At 39.8% G+C, this 22,345-nt stretch overlaps 1 protein-coding gene across 1 annotated transcript in view; it reads left to right on the forward strand.

Moving 5' to 3' along the window:
• CAMK4 (calcium/calmodulin dependent protein kinase IV) overlaps positions 1-20,735 on the forward strand; it is a 207,551-nt gene extending 186,816 nt beyond the window's left edge. The window contains exons 8-11 of the mRNA XM_024123297.1: positions 8,997-9,072; positions 13,840-13,966; positions 18,085-18,237; positions 19,426-20,735. Of these exons, the coding sequence (XP_023979065.1) occupies positions 8,997-9,072; positions 13,840-13,966; positions 18,085-18,237; positions 19,426-19,866 (797 nt within the window). The 3' untranslated portion in view covers positions 19,867-20,735. The remainder of the gene's footprint in view (positions 1-8,996; positions 9,073-13,839; positions 13,967-18,084; positions 18,238-19,425) is intronic.
• The last annotated feature ends 1,610 nt before the right edge of the window (positions 20,736-22,345 follow it).

Raw genomic sequence — 22,345 nt, forward strand, 5'->3', positions numbered from 1 at the left:
TATGTATGCTGCGTCTAGTTTTTTGAATAGAAGGGTTTTTTCAATTACATCTTTGGAGAGAGTGGGTATTTATGTTACTCCATCTGTCATTTGTCAGGAAATTTAAAAAGGAAAGTTACCCAATCAGTCTCACTTATAGAACCTTTGCCCCAGGCTATTAATAACAGAGAGTTCTCCTATAAGTGAATCTCAAAAGAAAAAATATCACAGATGCTGTGTGTTTAAGCAAATACTCATTATTTTCTGGGAAATCTGCCCAGTCAAAACTAAACTCCAGGCCAGAAAACTAAAATTTGTGATCCAGATAAATGGAATCAATGACTAGTGCTCTGACATAGTCCATGAGGGGGTCAACATTGAAGAAGTTGTCAAAATCTTGTTGTTGGGAAAAGAAACAGGTCTCAAGAAAAAAAAAATCCATTGGGCCATGGCTCCTGATAAATGTGCTACAATGTAACTATGTAATATTACTTCCAAAATATCTTAACTGGTTCAGATATTTGAGGCTTGAATTCTGTGGGTGTTCAGACCTACCCATGCCCATCACAGAAAAGAAATACAAGCTGTAAGAGTAAAAAAGAAACCAGCGTGGAAGTTGTTAGATGAAAGAATGTTTCTGTGTAATACCAAGTATCTAATTTATTCATAGGCTTAGTTAATTAAACTATATGTGTTCATATTTTATACTCCTACTTGTCTGTTTATCCTAATTCTATTTTCAGGGTCCAGAAGCTGTTAAGAATTTATTTCCTCTTGGCATTTGCCAGTTCTTATTATTATAGGGATAATCCTTCCTTGTTACCACATTGCTATGTTCTAAAGAAATAACCTATTACATTCACTCTACGAAAATTACAATTTTTCAACAGTCTACAGTCAGAAGAGATTTCTATCTACATGCACACACATTACCATGAAAAATATTGGAAAATTTAAATGAGATAAAAGAAGTAAATTTAATAGTCTAAAATAAAAGCTTTCAGAATAGTTTCATGTTTTCATTCCTTTCTAGAACACTAAATAGTTAAGGTGAAATAATGAGTATCCAATTACATTGATAATCTAATCAAGTAGGGGATTATCTCACCTGAGAACTAATTAAATACCCACAATGATGCCTTCCTTTTTGCAATGAACTTTAAAAAAAAAAAACACTAGAAGAAATAAACATATAGTAAAATGTCATCTGCACCGTATGTAAGTTTCCCCTTCACAGGCTGGTGTGTGTACACTAGGGTTCCCATGGGGCTTGTTGACAATAGGAAGGGAGTAGGCAAGGCTCGAGGAAGAAAGCAAAGAACGATAAGCAGGTTGGTCCCAGATCCATCTCCCCTTCCTGAGCACAGCCTTTCGTTTTCCCTGAGATATACTGTGTCCCCAAGCCATCATAGGATTGTCCCCGGCGTGCTAGCAGTGCCTGATCCAAATGAACAAGTGCCAGGTAAAGGAAAAAGTGGGACTGGGGACAGACACAGGAGTGATGAGGAAAGGTTGTAGCTCATCTTGTTCTTGACCTTGCAAAGGACAGGGACTCTGCAGGTTGAGTGCAGGCTTATTTTAAGCTGTCTTGGAAATTTTAAACTTAGTGGAAAATGAGTCTCTTGGGGCCTTTGTATTGGTCTGATACTGACGTAAACAAAGGGTATTTTGTGGAACTTTATTCTTTTTTCGTTTAATGAATATTTATTAAACTCCTATTATGCACCAGGCACTGTTCTAGGTGCTAGAGATATAGCAGTGAAAAAATTTCTTCTTTAAGGAAGGTACATTTTAGTGGGAGAAGACAAATAATAAACAAAGTAAATGTGTGAATTATATAAAAAGAGGTTATAATTTCTATGGAAGAATATAGAGTTGGGAAAGGGGATAGGAAGTGCTGGGAGCCTGAGTTAATATTTAAACAGGTGTGATCAGTGAAGGCTTCACATGAGAAGGGAACATAAGAGCAAAGACTTGAAAGAGGTAAGGGAGAGAGCAAGCAACATGAATATCTAGGGAAAGAACATTCCAGGTAGAGGGGACAGAGCACACCGACCCTGAGGCAAGAAACAGTAGGTGGGAAAGAGTAGGCTGGAGAAGGGATCAGAGAGCTCCAGCTGGAAAGATATAGCTAACATTAACTGAGATGAGGAAGACTTCTGGAGCAACAGGTTTGGGGCTTGTTGATTTTGAGATTCCTGTTAGGCATCCAAGTGGAGGTGACATGTGGGCAGAGGGGTGTATATGTCTGAAATTCAGGAGCAAGGGCATGGCTGTTGATATAAATGTGGGCGTTATCAACATATAAATGCTATTTAAAGTCATGAGACTATCTAGCATCACCAAAGCAGAAAAGGAAATGACCCCCACTGATCCCTGGGCAACATCACCATTAGGAGGCCAGAGAGAAGAGAAGAAACCACATTATCATTGAGACTGTCAAATAGTAGAAGCTCCACAGGACAGAATTAGAAATCATGAATAGATGTTGTAAAGCACAGATTTGAGGCTCAATACACACAAAACAATGTTCTAACATCTAAAGCTGTCAGCAATATAAGGGGCTAATATAAGGGGCTGCCTCCCTAGCTTGGGAAATGGTCACAAAAGCTGATTGACTCATCTCTCGGGATTTAGGGTTATCAACAAGGAGAGGGGAGGAAGAGTCCTACAAATTTCTTCATCACCCATATGGTATTACATAATATTACCACAAAATCTGTGTATACATTCTATATGTATAAACTAAGTTTAGGACAAACACTCAGTTAAATCAAAGTTAACCAAGTATATTTTGGCCTGAGATGGCTGATAAAATTGAGTCTAAAGAGATTGTCACCAACATCATCCCCTCACTTCTCTTGCTCCTTTTAGTTTAGAGACAATCTTTTAATGTACTGTTAATCCTTAACTTCTGGGTCTCAATATCACAGATCATTTTCTGTGCCCACTTCCTTATAATTGTAAGAGACTACTTCAAGAACAGAACCAACTGTGCCGGAGAGTTCACATGCCGTGAGCATTCAGCTCTATTATTACATATGTGAGGGTGGAATGATGGGAGGAAAAGAGGTCAAAAGGGAGAGGTGATTGATGGCAAGTGGGTAGAAGCCTTGCTTAAGACGTATTATTTGGGCCCTGAACACCCACAGAATGTTCCATTTTAGAATGTTTGCTACAGGAAGGATATGCATAAAATAAACATTAAAAGTTTCAAAAGAATTATTATTGATAATTATCAGTAAGATGTATAACGTCTTTGGAGAAAAACACAGTATTTGCCATACTTAACACATGAGGCAGAGTTTGAATGCTAAGTCCATTACTTTATATCTGCATCTTCATATAAAAAAGAGATTCTTACACAATGTTAATATTAGGATGAGTTGGGTTAATTTATTTATATGGTTTATTTATTTATACTCTATCCCACAAAAAATGGAAAGGCAGCTTTTCAACAGTTAACACTCCTTTGCTGTCCCTCAGCCAGCATCCATCACAGCTTTAAAGTGACCAGAAGACTTGGTATGATTAAGATTTGGAACAAATAGTGATTACTCCAAGATGGGAGAGCTCAATGGAATCATAGAAAAGTGAATTCCATAGAAATGAAACTTTCACGGGGTAATTAAAATAAGTCGCGTTTCTTTTTTCCGCTTCTGAAAGCACTAGGTGTTCTCAAATATTTGATTTTCTCTTCAGGGTATTATTAAAAAAATTAAAAAGTAAAGTGAGGAAAATAAACAGGCTCTTTCTTCACCCATTTATAAGATTTATACAAAGAGAACTGTCATACAATTCATGTGGCAAGGAAGACTTTTTTAACAGCTAAAATGAAAAACATCAAGTGAGAGCTGGATTGCCTGATATTTGCTGTGTAAAAGATCAAGAGCCAAGGAAAATAGAAAAGATGCATTGGAACATAAAGAGCCTATCACTTGTGTTTCAAAACATCCTTCAAACTTTTTTCTTGCTCTACACGAACAAGTTATAAATAACTAAAGTGACAGGGGCTTCAAATGCCTCCTCTCTCGTTCTCAAGCTTCCACAGCATGGCATGCAAGAATTGATAGTATTCTGAGATTCACTGTAGTAAAGTAACAAGGCTGCTCCTAGCCAGAGGCAGCCCCCTCTGGAAGCATCTCAACTGTATCACAGTCTGATCCATGCCATACCTTTGTTATAACATGTAGCACTGGGACATCGCCTGTCTTCTCTGTTGTCAAAGCAAAAATTGCACTTGACCATGTTAAAAAGGTTGTGCCTCATTCTTGCCAAATGTATGTGACACCGTCACAAAGGACCACACATGGTACAGATGCTAAGAAAAGCACAAGTTTGGAGTCTGCCCGGCTGTGGGCACTTGCTGCCACCTATAGGACACTACCCTGAAGGCATTCTCCTCCCGGTTCCTAGGCCAAGTTAGGAACCGGGAAGAAGCGGAGAATTTCCAAACACTGCTCTTCTGCTTCTGGCAGATAAATCCCTCTTCCTCCTTCCAAACTGCTCACTCCCCAGAGGCAAAGCTTAGACAGACTTCTAGATGCTGTGCTAAAGATGCCATGGATTTTTGTGGCCCCAAGAAAACTGAATTCAAGATAAGCCTCTACAGTGAAAGCTCCACAGTGTTTTTCCCTCAGCTGTGGTGGGCGGGGGAGTAGTTTTGTAAAGTCAGATTCAGGCTTTAAGATGAAAATAGATTTTTTTTCCATTTTGCAATTGAGGTAGAGTTGATTGACAATATTATATTGGTTTCAAATGTACAAAATAGTGATTCAAAATTTTTACAGATTATACTCCGTTTATAGTTATTATAAAATATTGGCTATATTTCCCATATGTTTTGAATGGTTAAAATGAAAATGTAGGAGAGAATTTAAAAACCAACGAACAAAAAAACCCCCTGACCTAGTGGAATCTGCAGTCTGGCCTGGACCTGCCTCCCAGGCGCTGGATGCACCTGGGCCTCGCACACCGGCTACGCTCCACCCACACTGACTGCTCCGGTTCCCTAAGGGCCCCTTGCTCCTTCCTGCCGCAAGGTCTCTTTACATGTGCTTTCTCCATCGGAACCCTCTTCTGTCTCTTTCAACCACTACCTCTCCCCCTTTGCCTAGTTAACTTCTCTAGATCTTTTACATCTGTTTAAACTTTGCTTTCTCTGATCACATTTCTCCATCTTTCTGACCAGGTCAGCCCTCTATTAGAGCCACTCCCTCCAAGCACTTCCGGTTACCATTTTACGTTTCTTCGTATGGTTTTCTTCTTCTTCTTTTTTTTTTTAAAGGATACTTTAAAAAATATATTTATTTCGTTATTTGGCTGTGCCAGGTCTTAGTTGCGGCACACAGGCATCTTCATTGCAGCTTGCAGGATCTAGTTCCCTGACCAGGGGTGGAACCCCGGCCCCCTGCATTGGGAGCACAGAGTCTTAACCACTAGACCACCAGGGAAGTCCCCGTATGGTTTTCTTGATCAGCATCTACCTCCCCCACCAAACTGTAAGCTCTGTGATGATGGAGACTTGTTCTCTGTAACTCCCCATTATTTCCCAGCACCACCCAACAGTATCTGGCATACAGCATGTGCTTAACAAATAGTTCATTATATATTAATTTATTAAATTTATTATAAATTAAATTATTAAATGAGTGAGTGAATGAACCTGTTGATTTCATTCACCTTAGTCTCCCTTGGATTTGTCTCAAAACAGTTAACAGTAGTTTGAAAAAGTCTTCTGATAACGAAAGCCACTCTGTAGTTTTAACTCCATAGGTAGGAAGGGATCATAAATCTCATCTAGGGCACTGACAAAATGAAGTGACCTAAATTATCCCTCTATTCTTCTCCTAGGACTTTAGGAAAAGAGGGAAAACCTAGCACCAATCAGTGTGTCACAGGCTATACCTGATACTTCTTATTTTAGAACCATTTTCAGTTACAGTGATTTTATTTAATAAAACGTAATTCATTCCAATCTTTATATGTACCTTCAATTGCTAGATATTGGAGTGTGAAGTGTCCTGGGAGTTCTGTAGCATTTAGTGTTTAATGAGCAATAACATAAATGATAAGATAACTTTAGGAAGTGGCAGAAAACTTGGATCTACTTAGAAGATAGCCAGGAAAATCAATAAATGACTCTTGGCTATTTCTGAAAAGATGATTCTAAATCACTTAAAATACACTTTTAAAAACTGTATTACACCTTGAAATGTTTTATCCCCCCATTTTGCATTTGTTTGTTTGTTTGTTTTGGCAATGAGGTAAGAAAATATATGAAGGACATCCAGAAGTGCTTATAGCACTAATAGTTGCACTAGTTGATGCCTTTTCTTGAACTGAATTGGAAGTGGTCAACTATTTCTCACTCTAAGAAAATCACAAATCTGTAGAATTACCTTCAAGGACATTTGATACCTAGGAGACTTGAAGCGCTGGCGTGCCAGCGTCTGAAATGTATTCTAGAAAAGCTTTTGGCTCTTGGAAAGGGTTCAGATAGATTACAAGGGTGTGTTCTGCTGGTTCTGAAGTCAAGGTCATATTAACTAATGAGTGAAAATATTTAAAGGTTACTGTGAATTGGTGTCTAATTGTGTCTAGGAATTTAGGCGTGTTTCACCCAAATTTTATATTAGGATTAGTAAATATTCAATAGGATAAATTCATTAAAAGAATTCTTTTTAAGAGGAATTTATTATGGAGGGGAAAAACGTTCTATATTCTTTTCATCTCAGTTAACCTCACTATGGAAAGTCTAGCTTTTCACACAACCAGTTTACTCACATTGCAGCATAAGGTCTTACAAGGAAATAAATTGCCTTTGGAGAGTAAGGTTGCACCCAGTGCTGTGAAGGGAGATCAGATATTGCCATATCAGGTAAGAAACCCAGATGCCCTCTAAAGTGGATTCAGAAAGGCTTTTGTTCCGTAGTATTCACTTCGTTTGGGGCCCTTGGCCTGGGAGCTATGGAGGATGGCCTGAGAGAGCACCTGACCTTCGAGACAGCGTGCTGACCTCTGCACAGCACAGGACGGGAGGTTTGATTTCACTGGAGCTGACAGGATAGGTGCCTGCAGGGCAGCAGACACAGTAGGCGCTCCGGTGGGAGGGATGGGATTTCAGCAGGTTCTGTAGCAGGAGTGCTTGTCCTCTCTTCTTGCTTAAACTCTAATAACTATCCCTTTACGAACATCACAGTGGCTAAAACTCAAAGTAAACTTGGAAATTAGCTAGTTCAATTCATTTACTAGAGGTAAAAACCCAGACTCAGGAAATATAAGACTGTCCCCAACATATCTCCGTGTTTATGTTGAAATGTCAGTATGAGACTTGATAACGCTTCACGGATGTGGAGACCTGGAGTGGGGAAGGGCACATGGTACTAACTGTGCATGCTAAATATGCATGTGTTCAGCTCCCTGACAGTAGCAGCCCTTCTGAAAGTGGCAGCTGAACCTCAGTTCCCTTTGCATTATGATGAGCAAAGCATTTTCGAGTGGGAGCTCAGTGCGGGGGCTGCTGCGGCCCAAAGGAACTATGTGTGGGTACAGATGGCTCTAGAAACGGAAGCCAACCTGACAGAGAGAATGGTGTTGGCTTTGAGCATGCATTTTTCTTAATTATGTTAATTAAATCTTAAAAGGAAAATATTCTAGGAATAATTTGCTCATAGATGAGAAAAACTTCTTGGCCCCAGATCCAGTTCCTCAAAGGGTGCATCTTGCTGAATTGCTTCTCAGAGTGCTAGAATGCACACAATCATTACACAGGCTCTTCATCTCCTATATTTTATGTTTCACAGTTTCTACATAAAATATGAAGAGAATATTCTGGTTGGAAAAGGACGGAGGGAAGGGGATAGAATGGGAAGACGTCAGTGGAAAATCTGCTGTGTTCTTTCCTGTAAATTAAATTCAGAGTCCCATGAGAACAGCTTCCTTTAGGAGCTCACTTTGACAATCTCCACCAATATTGACATTCCCAGGCTGCATGGACAAGGGATCCTGCTCTCCTGCCCCCCTGAGGGAAGGAGGAGTGTGGTGACCCTGTCCCCAAGGCCTCCCTCAAGGAGCCCTCAGAATTCATCAATCAGCTCCCTCCTCAGGGGCCCTGCTGACACCTACAGACAGCACTTTTGTTCAAAATAGAAAGGGGCTACTCTGGGCTGTAAACCTGAGCCCTATTTCTACATAGAGGGTAGAGCTCTCACTTCTTTTCTTCCTTTGTTAGTTAGGCAAACAAACAACACCTCCAATCCTCAGTGCAAACAGTTAGACCCAGTTAACTCTCCATTTTCACGGCTCTAGGGTAATAAAATCATGGAAGATCTCACTATTCTATACTACCGGGCCAGGCCATTTAATGGCTGAGAAGACCTTCCATTTTCTCAATGGTGGGCAGGGCTGATAGGATCAGCCTCCTTGCGCACAGGGAAGCCCCCCCTTCTCAGTTCATAATCCCAAACTGACTGGGGACAGCTGCTCTCTGAGGACCTATGTGTAGTTCTCAGCACCGAGACATGTGCCAGGGCCCCTCCTAGCTCCTGTTCCAACCTTCCAGTACTAGAGACTTTCCAGTCCTCTCACTGTCTGCCCTGCTCCCTGCCCTGCACGTTATCAAACACACACACACACTCATGAACACCCCAGGCGGCATGATTGTGCCTTTTTCCCCTTACTATGCTAAACTTTCATTTCCTTTCTATGTACACAGCTCCCTTTGTAGCAGAGATATAGCTCTATCTGATTTGAGCAGTATCATGATGTTCTGATGTAGAATATTAAAGTTGATAACTTTATTTTTATGCACCCCAAACACAGAGAGACTATAATGTCTCCCACTAAAATAGACGTAAGAATTTGTAGACTCATACTTTGGTTTGGGGAGAGAAGATTGGTTATAAAACTGTTCTGAAGTTTCTGTTGACGAATTCATTTCTTCCCTATTGCTTGTTATTAAAATGTAAATATTGAATTTAAACTGTAATTTAATACAGTATTCACTCTTTCTGCAGCACCTGAAATTCTTAGAGGCTGTGCCTATGGACCTGAGGTGGACATGTGGTCTGTAGGAATAATCACCTACATCTTGTAAGTGAAGAAAAGCAATCTCTAAGCATACTGTTTGACTTTGCTGTAATATTTTCTAGTTTCTCATAGTCCTCATAAAAAACAAGATTCCTTTTTGACTTTTTGTGGTTTTCTATGACATACTAAGTGTAGTTACTGATGGAATTTTCGGAAAATGAGCATTGCTTTTTATTTTGTAATTTTCTTGGGGCCAGAACTTCTGTCTAGGGCTTTACTGTGTCTCATTCTGCTATGCAGTGTAGAGCAGATTTGGGGAACAATTCATTGTTTGATGATAGTAATGAGCATGAAACAAATCCACCTATTAAACTTGCACTTATTTTATTTATGTGCATCTCGTCCAAATGATTAGAGTATTATTCCTTTTTAAGGAGCAAATGGCTGTTTAATCTCTGAAGCAATCCCAAACTGGTATGTTTCGTATCAGGAATGTTTTAAATGCATTTGGGCTATCAGTTTGGGTTCCTATATCTGTTAAGTTCTCAAGGACCTTTAGTTTAATACCCTAAACTCAGAGAAACCTGTTCTCTGGTAGAAAAAAAAAAAATGGGCTAAATCTCTCACTCTCTGGTATCCCCAACTCCATTCCTGAGCTCCTGTCCACTAATAAACATGGGGTTTCAGTTTGCCAAAGAGATGATGGAATTGCAGACAAATACAAGGGAAATAATCAAGAACAATGGAAGAGTATCTGGGGAGGAAGGCTGTTGTAGAACAACTACAAAAGCAAGGTATCAATGAGTTCCAAAGTTTAATTCAAACCAAGTAGATTTGGTTTTCAATTAGAGGATACTGCAGAGTTAATTGTTGGAACCTGTAATATTCAAATCTGTAAAGAGATCTTGAAGGGTGTGGAAGAAAGCAAATTAGTTCAGGCCGCTATAACAAAATACCATAGGCTCGGTGGCTTAAACACCAGAAATGTAGTTCTGTAGTTCTGGAGGTTGAAAGCCTGAGGTCAGGGTGCCAGTAGGTCAGGTTCTGGTGAGAGCTGTCTTCTGGCTTGCAGACAGCTGCCTTTTCACTGTATCCTCGCAAGGCAGAAAGAGGAAGCAAGCACTCTGGTGTCTCTTCTTATAAGGGCACTGATCCCATCATGAGGTCCTACCCTCATGACCTCATCTAACCCTGCCAAAGGTGCCATCTCCAAATACCATCACACTGGAGGTTAGGGCTTCAACATATTAGTTTGGGGGGAACACAATTCAGTCCATAGTAGGAAGAGGTTTGGTTTGGTTTGGTTAATTTAATAGTGATCTTAGAAAGTGCAGTGTCTAGGTAATATGGGCTAGGAAGAGGGTAACTAGGGTAGAACCCACAAACAAGTTAGCAAACTCTAAGTTCACCTGGGTTTATATTGATATATGGGTCAGTAAGAACCATAAAAATGTTTAAAAGCAACCCATAAAATAGCCATCTGCTATTATGTAATGTCAAAAGATATTTTCAGTGATCAATTCCCTGTGTTTCCAGGATGTATTAAAGCTTGAAAAGAATTTGGAGAGCTAGGGAACCATGTTTTTTCTTAGGAAAGTGAAAACTTTTAGGTAATTTGTTTGCCACACCAAGTGCTTATTAGTTCATTAAAATGAATTCCTGGGCTTCCCTGGTGGCGCAGTGGTTGAGAGTCCGCCTGCCAATGCAGGGCACACGGGTTCGTGCCCTGGTCCAGGAGGATCCCACGTGCCGCGGAGCGGCTGGGCCCGTGGGCCATGGCCGCTGGGCCTGCGCATCCGGAGCCTGTGCTCCGTGGCGAGAGAGGCCACGGCAGTGAGAGGCCCGTGCACCGCAAAAAAAAAAAAAAAAAAATTCCTAAGGCCGCATCATAGAATCCCTTCAGCTTACATTTAAGATCACTTTTATGCTGCGAAAGAATGTTGTCTCCTGAACTATGTGGGTGACATATCATACTTAGTGATGTTAAGTGAAAAACTGAACTACCAATAATGCTCCAGATTTGCCCCTAAAATGTAAATGTGCCCACCCAATTAGAGTTCGTGTTGAAATGTGATGGGAGGGGTTGAATCATTGAGGATGTGTAAGAACTCAGAGATGGAGGTAGGAAATTTAGTAACATTTGCCTTGAAAAAACTGAAATATGGGATGAGTAAAACTCCATGATATGGTCACTAACATGGGAAAATGAAGAGAAAAAATTGTGGCCATTTGAGAAACGTCTTATTGTAACCCTGAAAATAATTTTTTAAATCTCTCAAGTTTCTTTCCCCTAGTTCACTTAAGGCCATTAATCATAGATGTTGGTTGAATAAGTGGTAGCAGCCCCCCAAATTAAAATAACAATGCTACTTACAACTAATATCCTTCAGTTCTTTTTTTTAAAAAATTTATTTATTTATTTTTGGCTGCGTTGGGTCTTCGTTGCTGCGTGCAGGCTTTCTCTAGTTGTGGCGAGCTGGGGCTACTCTTCGTTCTGGTGCCCGGGCTTCTCATTGCGGTGGCTTCTCTTGTTGCGGAGCACAGACTCTAGGCACGCAGGCTTCAGTAGTTGTGGCTCACAGGCTCTTGAGCACAGGCTCAGTAGTTGTGGCGCACGGGCTTAGTTGCTCCATGGCATGTGGGATCTTCCCGGACCAGGGCTCGAACCTGTGTCCCCTGCATTGGCAGGCGGATTCTTAACCACTGTGCCACCAGGGAAGCCCCGAATATCCTTTAGTTCTGATCCAACTTATGTCAGCCCCTAAGCCTAGGGACTTTTTATTTAATCTGTAGTTCATTAATAATTGATGAAGTCCACTACGCAAGATTCATTGGAACATTCTCTCCAGTGGATTGTGCCATTGGGCTTATGTACCTCCTTTATTATTATTAAGAGTTCCACCAGGCTATTTTGTGCTATGACCTTGCTATTTCTAAGGATGACAGTAGCCTGGAAATAAAGGCCATTTTGTTTCTTACAAGAATTCTGGTCCCTCTCTTTGGTTTAAAGCGTTAAACCAAAACCCTTTTTCCCCACAGACAAAAGCAACTACTACAGTTCTCAGGTCAAAATCAGAATCAGATAACGTCAGAGATTCCAATTCTCTCCTTCAGCTTTCAACACTACAGTTCTGCTCAATGGCTTGGAGCTACCCTGTGTAATACAGTCACACTTCAGGCCTTATAATCCTAATATCCTCCTAAACTGTCATTGTCAGCATTCAAATATTTCCATTTCTAAAGGGTTTTCTTACTCTGTGTGTGTGTGTCTGTGTGCTCATGCACACATGCGTGCTGCTCTCTGTCACATTTCTTCCATTTTTGACATTTCAGGCTCATGAGATAAACTTTTTACCTCTGTTACCAATGCACAGACTTGCTGACATGACTGAGAGGAAAGAAAGGCATTTGAGTACTGTACCTTCTGAACTATCATTTTTCTCTCTAGATTTCCAGAAGGGGAAACATTAAGAGTTCCCTAAACTCAGCCTGGAAAGTTGACCGATTTTTCCATGACTAGCCAACAACAGGCTATGTTTTTCTAGTGTTTTGGAGGGCAGAGGAGGGCCAGGTGAGGCTGAACTGCCTCCTTGGCAACGTGTGGACCTGTGCTCCCGTCTCTCCTTTTGCTGGAGCAGTATTCTCTGCGTGGACTACTGCAGTGGGAGAGGGAGGATGCACAGCCCAGGCCTCAGCACTCCCTGAGCCTTGCCTTTTCCTGGCTGGCTCCACAATATTTGAAAGAAACAAAGACTCTCCCAACAGGACGTTCCCTGAGCAAAAGAACGTGAGAAATTGCTTCTTCCTAGAAACTCACTACATTAGGATGCACTGGAATGTTTCATTCTCGGCACCAACCTGGCCAGTTTGAAGGAAGAATTTGGGGAAATGTTTTTCATTCTTTTTCCTTCATTCCTTGTCAGATGCAACACATGCCCTAGCAGGGACTTTTAAAAAATAGTTCCCTTTTGGTCTTTAGTGATTTCAGTACCTCCACCCACCTATAAATAGTAGAGGCTTGGTGGTCCCAGACCAGCAACTCACTTTTCCTCTCTCTCTTTAGGATGCCAGAGATGGTTCTCTGTTTCTTTTCTCCCACTTTTCTCATAACATTTTTATGCTGACCCGTGACGGAAGATGAAGGTGACCATAGTGAGATGTCTTTAAGATGTGCAAAAGTGAGGGTCACTTACCAGGTTGAGCTAACGCTAGGCTGCTCACCTCTGCTGGCTGCATCTGCTCACTGTAGTAAGTTTTAAAAGGACATTCCCTGACAATAGTGTTAGCTCTTGTGTTTGTTCACTCTGAAATCCAAACTGGAATGAGATGGAAATCGAATATTTTATTCATCTCTATGGAAGAATTCAAGTGAAAAGGGCTGAATAAAAACAACTAAAAACTTTTCTTTCCACCTTTTAACCTTTTTATTCTCAAAATCCTAACTTTTCTGTTTTGTAATCAATTGGAATTCTAATCAATCTGTCTTCTCAATTCCTGGTGGAAAAAACTCCATGGAAATAGCACTATAGCATAATGCCTATAATAGTGTTAGCTATTATTATTGTTGTTTTGTGTCATGATTATTAATATGATTATAACTTTTTGTAGAAATCTTAAATCAGTTTTGTATCTATTCTTACTTCCTGAAGACATGACTGTGTTTATATAATCAAAAGTGAATTGTAAGAAGGTGATTACATGCTTAAACTGAGCGATTACATTCATAACAGGAAGCTGTGAAAAAGGACAGTCTTGAATTTCTACAAAAAATTGGTGAAATATGCTTAGGCTTTTTAAAGACATTTTATTCTCTATCTTTTGTCCCTCTAGACTTTGTGGATTTGAACCATTCTATGATGAAAGAGGCGATCAGTTCATGTTTAGGAGAATTCTGAACTGTGAATATTACTTTATCTCCCCCTGGTGGGATGAAGTATCTCTAAATGCCAAGGATTTGGTAAGTGTGACCAAAACAAAATGAAACAAAATGAAATAAAATCCCTCGCATTCATTTTTATCTAATTAATGGGCAGTGCCATTTTTTAAATCAACCCCTCTTAATAGCTTATTTCTTTTTAATTATAAAGTATTTTTAATGAAACAATGCACACCAATGCATTTTCCTTATAGATAATGAAAAAAGATATGTTTGAGTCATCTGTAGCTGAATTATCACAAATTACAAATTACGGCATATTAATTAATGAGTTTTTACCATCTAGTCAATGCAGAACCTTGCTTATGATGACAGCTGTGCTGAGTGAATCCAAACATAATTTACACAGAAGACTTCTGTTTTAAAATGGCTTGCTATCACCTTGATTAGTTGTACTTTGAATAAAACAACATTGCTTCTTGAAATGTTCAAACTTATTAAAATATCCTGATAGTAACACAAGTCCCATCATGCATGATTATCATTATACAAGTTACGCTATACGTTTTGTTTGGTTTTTTTGTTTGTTTTACTTGGCATCTCACTTCAGGTAACATTGAAGTTTGTTTGCATTCAGGAAACACATACCCTCTAGGGAGATGGCCCACCTGTTCTAAAATAAAGAGGATACTAGGGTGTAATTGAAACATTTACCATCAATCCTCTAGAGAGAAATCGCGCAGAAATAACTAAAAGCTGACTTCTGACTCATAGAAGGTTAGATCTCCAAGGGATCTTAGGAGTCATCTAATCTTCCCTGCATTTTAAAGATGAGTTTGCTAAAGCCCAGAGAAGTGAAATGACTGTCCAAGTTCACACAGCTTCTCAGCAGAAAGGCATTGTTAGGAACTAAGGATCCAGATTTCCAGACCCCTTATCCAGTGCTCTTTTCCCTCCTTACCATCTGTGTTCTTTCATGAAAACAGATTTCCTACAGGTCACGGATTTTCCAACATGGTTGTGAAAGAGAGGCCGTGTGTGTGATGTGGGAATGTGTCATCCCTACTCCTCCCTCATGTCAGGGCCCACACTCCTAAACATCCCTCGAATCCGTCCACTTCTCTCCACCTCCACTACAACTGCCTAGTCCAAGCCCCATCCTCTCCTGGTTCACGGCCACAACCTCCTATCTGGTCTCCTTGCCTCTTCTTGTGCTCTTCTCAAGTACACTCTCCACACAGGATCCAGAGGAATGGTTTTATAAATAAGTCTCACCCTCTCTTGTGCCACTCATTTCACATCACTCTCCCTTGATCTCTCTTTCCTCCAGAGCACTAGACTTCCAGTCCCTCATCAGTGTAGCTCTGGGTATGGGCCATTGCTCTTTCTTCTGCTCTGTGATGTTCTTTCCTCCGTCCTCTCCACCATTACATACACATACACACCTCTTTACATAGGTAACTCTTATCTTCAAGCCCTGGCTGCCATTTGGCATTCTCTGGGAGATCTCGTCTTCAGCAGGCCATTCTTCTCACAATTGGTTCATTCCTGCCACTTGTTCCTCTGCCCCCTAGACTTCCTTTTTCATGATGGTCATCATTTCTATATACTTGCTCAAAGGTGTTCCTTAATTAGATTGTAAGCTCTGGGAGAGGGTGAAGCACGTGTGCCCAGATCTTAGTACCATATGGACATAAAGTACAGGCTCAATAAATATTTGTTGAATGAAACCATGAATCAGGAAACAGACCAAGGATTCTTAAAGTCTGACATGCCTGGATTCAAGTGACCCCCCCTTCTTATAATTTACAGGTATGACCTTGGGCTAGCCTAACCTCTCTGTGCTTTAGTTTTCTTCTCTGGGATGATACCAGTACCTATCTCTAGGTCTTTAGAAGAATTAAGGGATATAATACATACTAAGTAATCACCACCAACTAACTCAATAATAACCCCGTTATTTAGTCCTCCATCCATTTCTTTTTATCCCTCATAAAAATTAAATGGATAAGAGGGTTAGCTGTGATGTTCCTTCATTCAGCTAGACCTCCTGTTGGTTAATAAATTTATAAAACTTCAGAACTAAAGCAATCATTGAGCCTCATAATGTGTACTTATTAGCAAAACCTGCATCTGTTCTGTCATGAGCAGAGGCTATGGTGCTGTTGAGAGGGGAGTTGGGCTATAAGAGGACCTGTAGGATAATGGCAAGGCTTTGGGTTTGAATCCTGACAAGGTCACTGGAAATCTTCAGCAAGTTTATTTTTTTTTTATTTATTTTTTTTTTTGTGCGGTACGAGGGCCTCTCACTGTTGTGGCCTCTCCCGTTGCGGAGCACAGGCTCCGGACACGCAGGCTCAGCGGCCATGGCTCACGGGCCCAGCCACTCCGCGGCATGTGGGATCTTCCCAGACCAGGGCACGGACCCGTGTCCCCTGCATCGGCAGGCGGACTCCCAACCACTGCGCCACCAGGGAAGCCCCCAGCAAGTTTCTTAATAATTCGGTGCCTCAGTATCTTCAAATGTAAAGATTAATGATGACATATATAAAATTTTGGTACATACTGGCTTTCAGTAAATTCTTTGTATTTTCATGAGGAGGAGGATGGTAATGATAAGAGGAAACGGATGATTAGAAAATGAGAGGGAAATATTTAACTGTCAGGGATGGTGTAAGGATTAGGTATCATTTGCATAAAATTATTAGTATATGTGCTCAACAGATGATAGCTCTGACTACTATCAAATTTGTATTACTACTGTGCATTCTTTTTCTTAATTATCCTTATCTCCTTCCACCTCCTCTCTGATTTTAAGACTAAGCAGTCTCACGTCTCTGCCCTTTACAAATTCAGTGTCTCTACCCCACACACACATTTCTTTGCAAATGCTACAAAAAGGAAGTGAAAGGAGAACCAGATATTCATTCTTCATTTGACTAGCTGCCTGATTTTGTTAGCCTGTGTTCAGTTCTTAGGTTGAGTTAGAAAAGATCTTATGCCTTAAATCATCCAAAGCCCCTCATTTTACATATTGGCAGACTGAAACCCAGAGAGGCTGACTACCTTGGAGGCACTATGGTGTAGTGGCCATGAGACAAACTCTAAGACCCGAGTTTGAGTATAGCCCCCACCAGTTACGAGTTGTCTGACCTTACACAAGTCACTAAATCTTTCTGAGCTTCCTTCCATCCCTCATTTATGAATTGGAGCTAATAGTTACTAATTGATAAGGTTATGGACAGGGTTACATGAGTTTTTTTTTTTTTAATGTTATATGTCTATAAGAATGTATTTATGGATACAAAGGAATTAGGGTGGAAATGAGGTCATGTAAGAAAGGGCCCAGGAGGGTGTCCATAGTCACCCAATTCACATGTGGTCTTTGTCTAAGGTCACAAAAGTAGTTAGAGACTTTGAATAAGTTAGGACTTGAACATGCGTCCTGACTCCAAATAGTCTCTGCCTCATTCCAGGTCACCCCTTCTGAGCCTAGGGCTGGGGATTATTTTGGTTGTTGATCTTCCTGGCAATTTATTGTCTGCTCATCCTCACAAGCAGGGGTAAACCTCCCAGAATGGGCTACCATTGGTTTGAATTCAGTCCTTTAAACAAATCATACCCCCAAGCTACTGACACCTTTACTTTGATTCTAAATAGGCTTTTACTCCAGCTCTTGGCTTATTCCTTCAAGTACCCTCAAGGGATTAGAGAGAGCTATTAACTTCATGATAGACTCATGGTATAATCATAAGGGCTATGATACTGCCCCTATTGTTTGCCATTCAATTCCCGTAGAAAGAATGATGGATGCATGAACGATTCCGTCTCCATTGATGTGTATTTTAAGCTCTGAATTCTAAGTGATGTGAAGTGCGGCCGTGAATTATTCAGATGCTGGTTCTCATTCAAAGAACTTCCAGTCTGCAGGCAAGGCAAGACTTGTTTCTTTGACCTCTGTGGGCAAGCTGTCCACCAGTTTGGGCTCTCAGGTAGTCTATGCACACCACTCTCAGATTCCTCAGCTACTGCTACCTGAAGCCATCTCTACAGTGACCTCTGGGGACTTAAAAAAATTAATGTATATTTAGTGTACTGCCAAGGAAATTAAATAAGACCTAGAAGTTCACGAGTTGAGGGGCAAGCCCAGGTCACCGTAAAAATCTCCCTAAGAAGACTATGGTTCTTTATAATTTCAGGTCAGAAAATTAATTGTGTTGGATCCTAAGAAAAGGCTGACTACCTTCCAAGCTCTCCAGCACCCGTGGGTCACAGGTAAAGCAGCCAATTTTGTACACATGGATACAGCTCAAAAGAAGCTCCAAGAATTCAATGCCCGGCGCAAGCTCAAGGTTAGATGGCATTTATTTGTTTTATTTAAAAAAAAAAAGATTTCTCTCATATCTTGATGATCAAAGATAATTCCACTATTATTTATCTAATACTATCATTCATCTCCTGTGGTACCAGGAAAAATCCTGCTTTGAAATCCCAACAGTGCTGGTATAAAGCCAATTGTATTTCTGTTATCCTCTCATAAGAATTCATTGTGGGGTTTTTTGGTTTTTGGGTTTTTTTGGAGGGGGGGGCACCGCGCCACTCGGCTTGTGGGATCTTAGTGAAAGCGCCGAGTCTTAACCGCTGGACCACCAGGGAATTCCCAGAATTCATTGTTAATAAAGGGAAATGTGTTGTATGTTGAGCTTTACTCACCAAACAAATCCATTATCATTGCTTCTCATTTAATTAAGGCTGAACTGCTTGAACAGCATTGTTCAGGAAACATTCACTCAGAAAGTTGTCTACTTTCTGAATATGCAAAAATGAGGAAAAAAAATTTTTAAACTATGTTTTATTATGTTTTATTACATAGGCAAATAATTATACTTGGTAAAAATTAAAATAATTCAAGTGATTGGGAGAATTATCTACCAAAACATATCTCTTTTTATAGAATGTATATGGAATAGAAATTAGGTGCTTTTCTCTTACTTAATGGTATTTAGGACTAGCTATACATACAGGGGATCTCAGAGAACAGCTGGGGGTCAAAAATAGTGTTCTATTCAGCAATCGCTTACAGGATGATACAGACTAAATAAACCTGAAGGGTTCCATGGTCATATTAATTTGAAATACACTAGATTAAACAACCTTGACTTAACCCAGGATTTCTCAAACAAATTTGACTGTGGAAGTCTTTTATCTAGATAGTGCCTACTAACATCCATGGAACTAGTGTCCCATGAAACAAATACTTTGGGAAACACAATCTAAAATTTTTGAATATTGGTAATCCATGGGAATATGCATTTATTCAGGTTTTTGGTTGTCCAGATGATTAAATATGCTAATTTGAGATTAAACATATTTTGCTGTTCATTCTCCAACAAGTTTTCATTAGACAATCTTGGAATAATATACTTTCAAAGATTAAACACTAACATATAATAACAAATTCTCTAAATGCAAAATTGAAATTGAGTTCTGATTTGGGATTTTAAGTGAAAGTAACACCTGACACTTCTGTTTCCAATCAGGCAGCAGTGAAGGCCGTGGTGGCCTCTTCCCGGTTGGGAAGCGCCAGCAGCAGCCATGGCAGCATCCAGGAGAGCCAGAAGGCCAGCCGAGAGCCATCTCCAACACAAGATGGCAATGAAGATGTTAAAGCTATTCCGGAAGGAGTGAAAATTCAAGGAGATGGGGCCCAAGTGGCAGTTGAGGGGGCAGAGGCTGAGCTGATGAAGGTGCAGGCCATAGAGAAAGTTAAAGATGCTGAAATAAATGCTGCTGAGGCCACCAAGATGGTGCCCGAGGCATTAGAGGATGGGATAAAGGAGGCTGACCCAGAAATAGAGGAGGGCCTAGCGGAGGAAAAGCTGAAGACTGTTGAGGAAGCAGCAGCCCCCAAAGAAGGTCAAGAAAACCCTGCTCCAGAATTTGGAGCTCAGCAGAATGATGTGATCCTGCCAGAGTACTAAATGGCTTCCTTCCATCTGGGAGCCAAATCCTGGCACTTTATGCATTTTGTCCTTCAGCAAGGAAGGTGTGGAAGCATGATATGCACTATAGTGATTCTGTTTTTAAGGTGCAAAAAAATACATATATATCAGTTGGTAATCCTAACTTCAATGCATGTGACTGCTTTATGAAAAAATAGTGTCTTCTATGGTATGTAATGGATACCAAATACCTACTGATGAATTAAATTTGAAATTGCAGGTAAACACAACATAACATTTAAAAACATACATTTTCAGGGACCAGTAGCACACATTTGAAGTAAATAGTAACAAATTGTTTTTGCTTTGAAAACCTAGCCAGCCTACACCCTTTGGATTTCTTTACAAGGACTGTTGCTCAGCTAATACTAGGTAGAGCTATAAGATGTATTCCCATGACATTCACAGTCTTTTCAGTAATGTGTTCAAACTGTTCACAAGAAGATGGTTAGGTTATAGTTGTATGGTATGTGCAAAAAAAAAAAAAAATCCACTTACAATGGTAAGAAACTGAAGCATACTTTAAGGGCTATGAAACCATATGCCCCTAAAGCTTGTGTGCAGCATGCTTTTTTATCATGTTTTTATTTATACACACCATATTACTAATAACCAAAAACATTCTATTACAAATTTCTGCCATTTTACAGTCCTAAAAAAATTATTTTACAATCTCATGCTGAGGAATTTATTCTTTCCTTCACCTGCTCTCTAACAAGAAGTCCTTCTGATGGACAACACTTAGGGGTGGAATAAAGAAATTTAGTGAAGAAAAGGAGATAAGACTGGGACTTAGACTAATAAAGACTGACTCCTTGTCACTTTCCAGATAAAACTGAATTTATTCACAAGCTTGTACAGTTTTAAAGATAGGAACACTTTTATGGATAAACTCTATACTTACCAAGGTTCAGATATTTAGAAAAGTCTACACCAAAGGCTGGTGCCAAAATGTCTGAATAGAGTGGGAATAATATCCCATTGTAAGATCATCCATTATTGACTTTAGTATAGTAAGGAAACCTTTGTTTTTATAAAAAATTCCTTTTTTTCCTTCAACTGATGGTTATTTAGATATACGGCTTATGGACTAAAGATATTTCTGAAAAGCTAGTATATCTTTTTCTCATACTTGGAATGGAAGCACCCATAATTTACAATGTATTTTTGAAAGTTTCCATGTCCAGAAATGTAGAACAATGCAGCTTTTAGTTTACTTTAGTAAACAAAAACAAAAAGAAACAATGAAAAAAACACTGATTTCAAATCAGACTCTTGAGAAGCTGTAACATTAGACCTAATACGTTACCATGATTTTTTTCAAAATATTTTTCTTTGGTTTTCATATAAAGACTTTTCCCTTATAAAAATCACAGTTAAATTGCAAATACCTCAGATTTATTTCTAGCTTGAGCTTAAATGAACATTTTTATCAAATTAATTATGCAGCATATTTTAGTAGGTTTCCTTAATTTTAAAAAAGGGTTATTTTCAGGCCAAAATTATGGATAAAAATGACTATCACATAACCATCCTCCTCAAAAATAGAGATCTTAAAGTCTTTTGGCTCCTTCTCAGAACTATTAAATTAGAAAATTAAATTAAACATCTGGTTTCTGGGGACTATCGGACCTTGGAGACATTCTGCTTACCAAGTGCAAATCTTCCTTTACTACTGTTCTCATGAGAAGAAAATAAGGTAGAACTTCTTGTCTTCCATAATACAGGGGCCTGACAGATCACTGACTTGGAGGAAAAAGCCCTTAAGGGCACATCATCTGGACTCAGAGAAAGATTTTTTGTTTCATTTTATCTTTATTAATTAGTAGAGAGTACTTATCTTCTTCTCTACTGTTTCCTTCCTTCTTTATTCTCTCAGAATTTCCATTTTAGCTATTATAAGGGGCTCACTAGTTTCAACCTTTAAGAATGCCTTCTTCCCTAAGCATTAAGGTTTCTATTTTAAAAGACCAATTGCCTGGTATACTTTTCCCAAAGAGACTTAACAGGTGTATATGGTGAGGCATATATGGTAAGTGTCCCATATATTGGAAAAGGGAAGAAGAGAGGGAAAGGAATCTTAATGGAAAGTGGCAATATTAATAAGAAGATGAGAACACATTGTCCCTCCCAGCCCACCTCCATACTGTTCCAAGGGCAGTGGTTACATCATCCCAACACTCACGGCTGACTGCAATGGTTGGGCCTGCGGACTGTGCAGTGTGAAGAGCACTGCAAAGGACAAGGCCAGTGTGTGTTTAAGAATTTACCCATTTAAATGAGTACACATGCCTATTCCCTGGTGAGTACTCGAGGGTGTGAGCGTAATTTCCTCTTTTTTAACCCGTAAATTGCACTCTCTAAAAATCAGCAGGAGTTTTAAATTTTGACTTCTATGTTAAAGATTAAGTCCGGATACTGCCTAAGTGACTGAGTTAGTCATTTCAGTGGAAAACAA

This window comes from Physeter macrocephalus, chromosome 8 (assembly GCF_002837175.3).
Source record: "Physeter macrocephalus isolate SW-GA chromosome 8, ASM283717v5, whole genome shotgun sequence".
NCBI classification, from domain to species: domain Eukaryota; kingdom Metazoa; phylum Chordata; class Mammalia; order Artiodactyla; family Physeteridae; genus Physeter; species Physeter macrocephalus.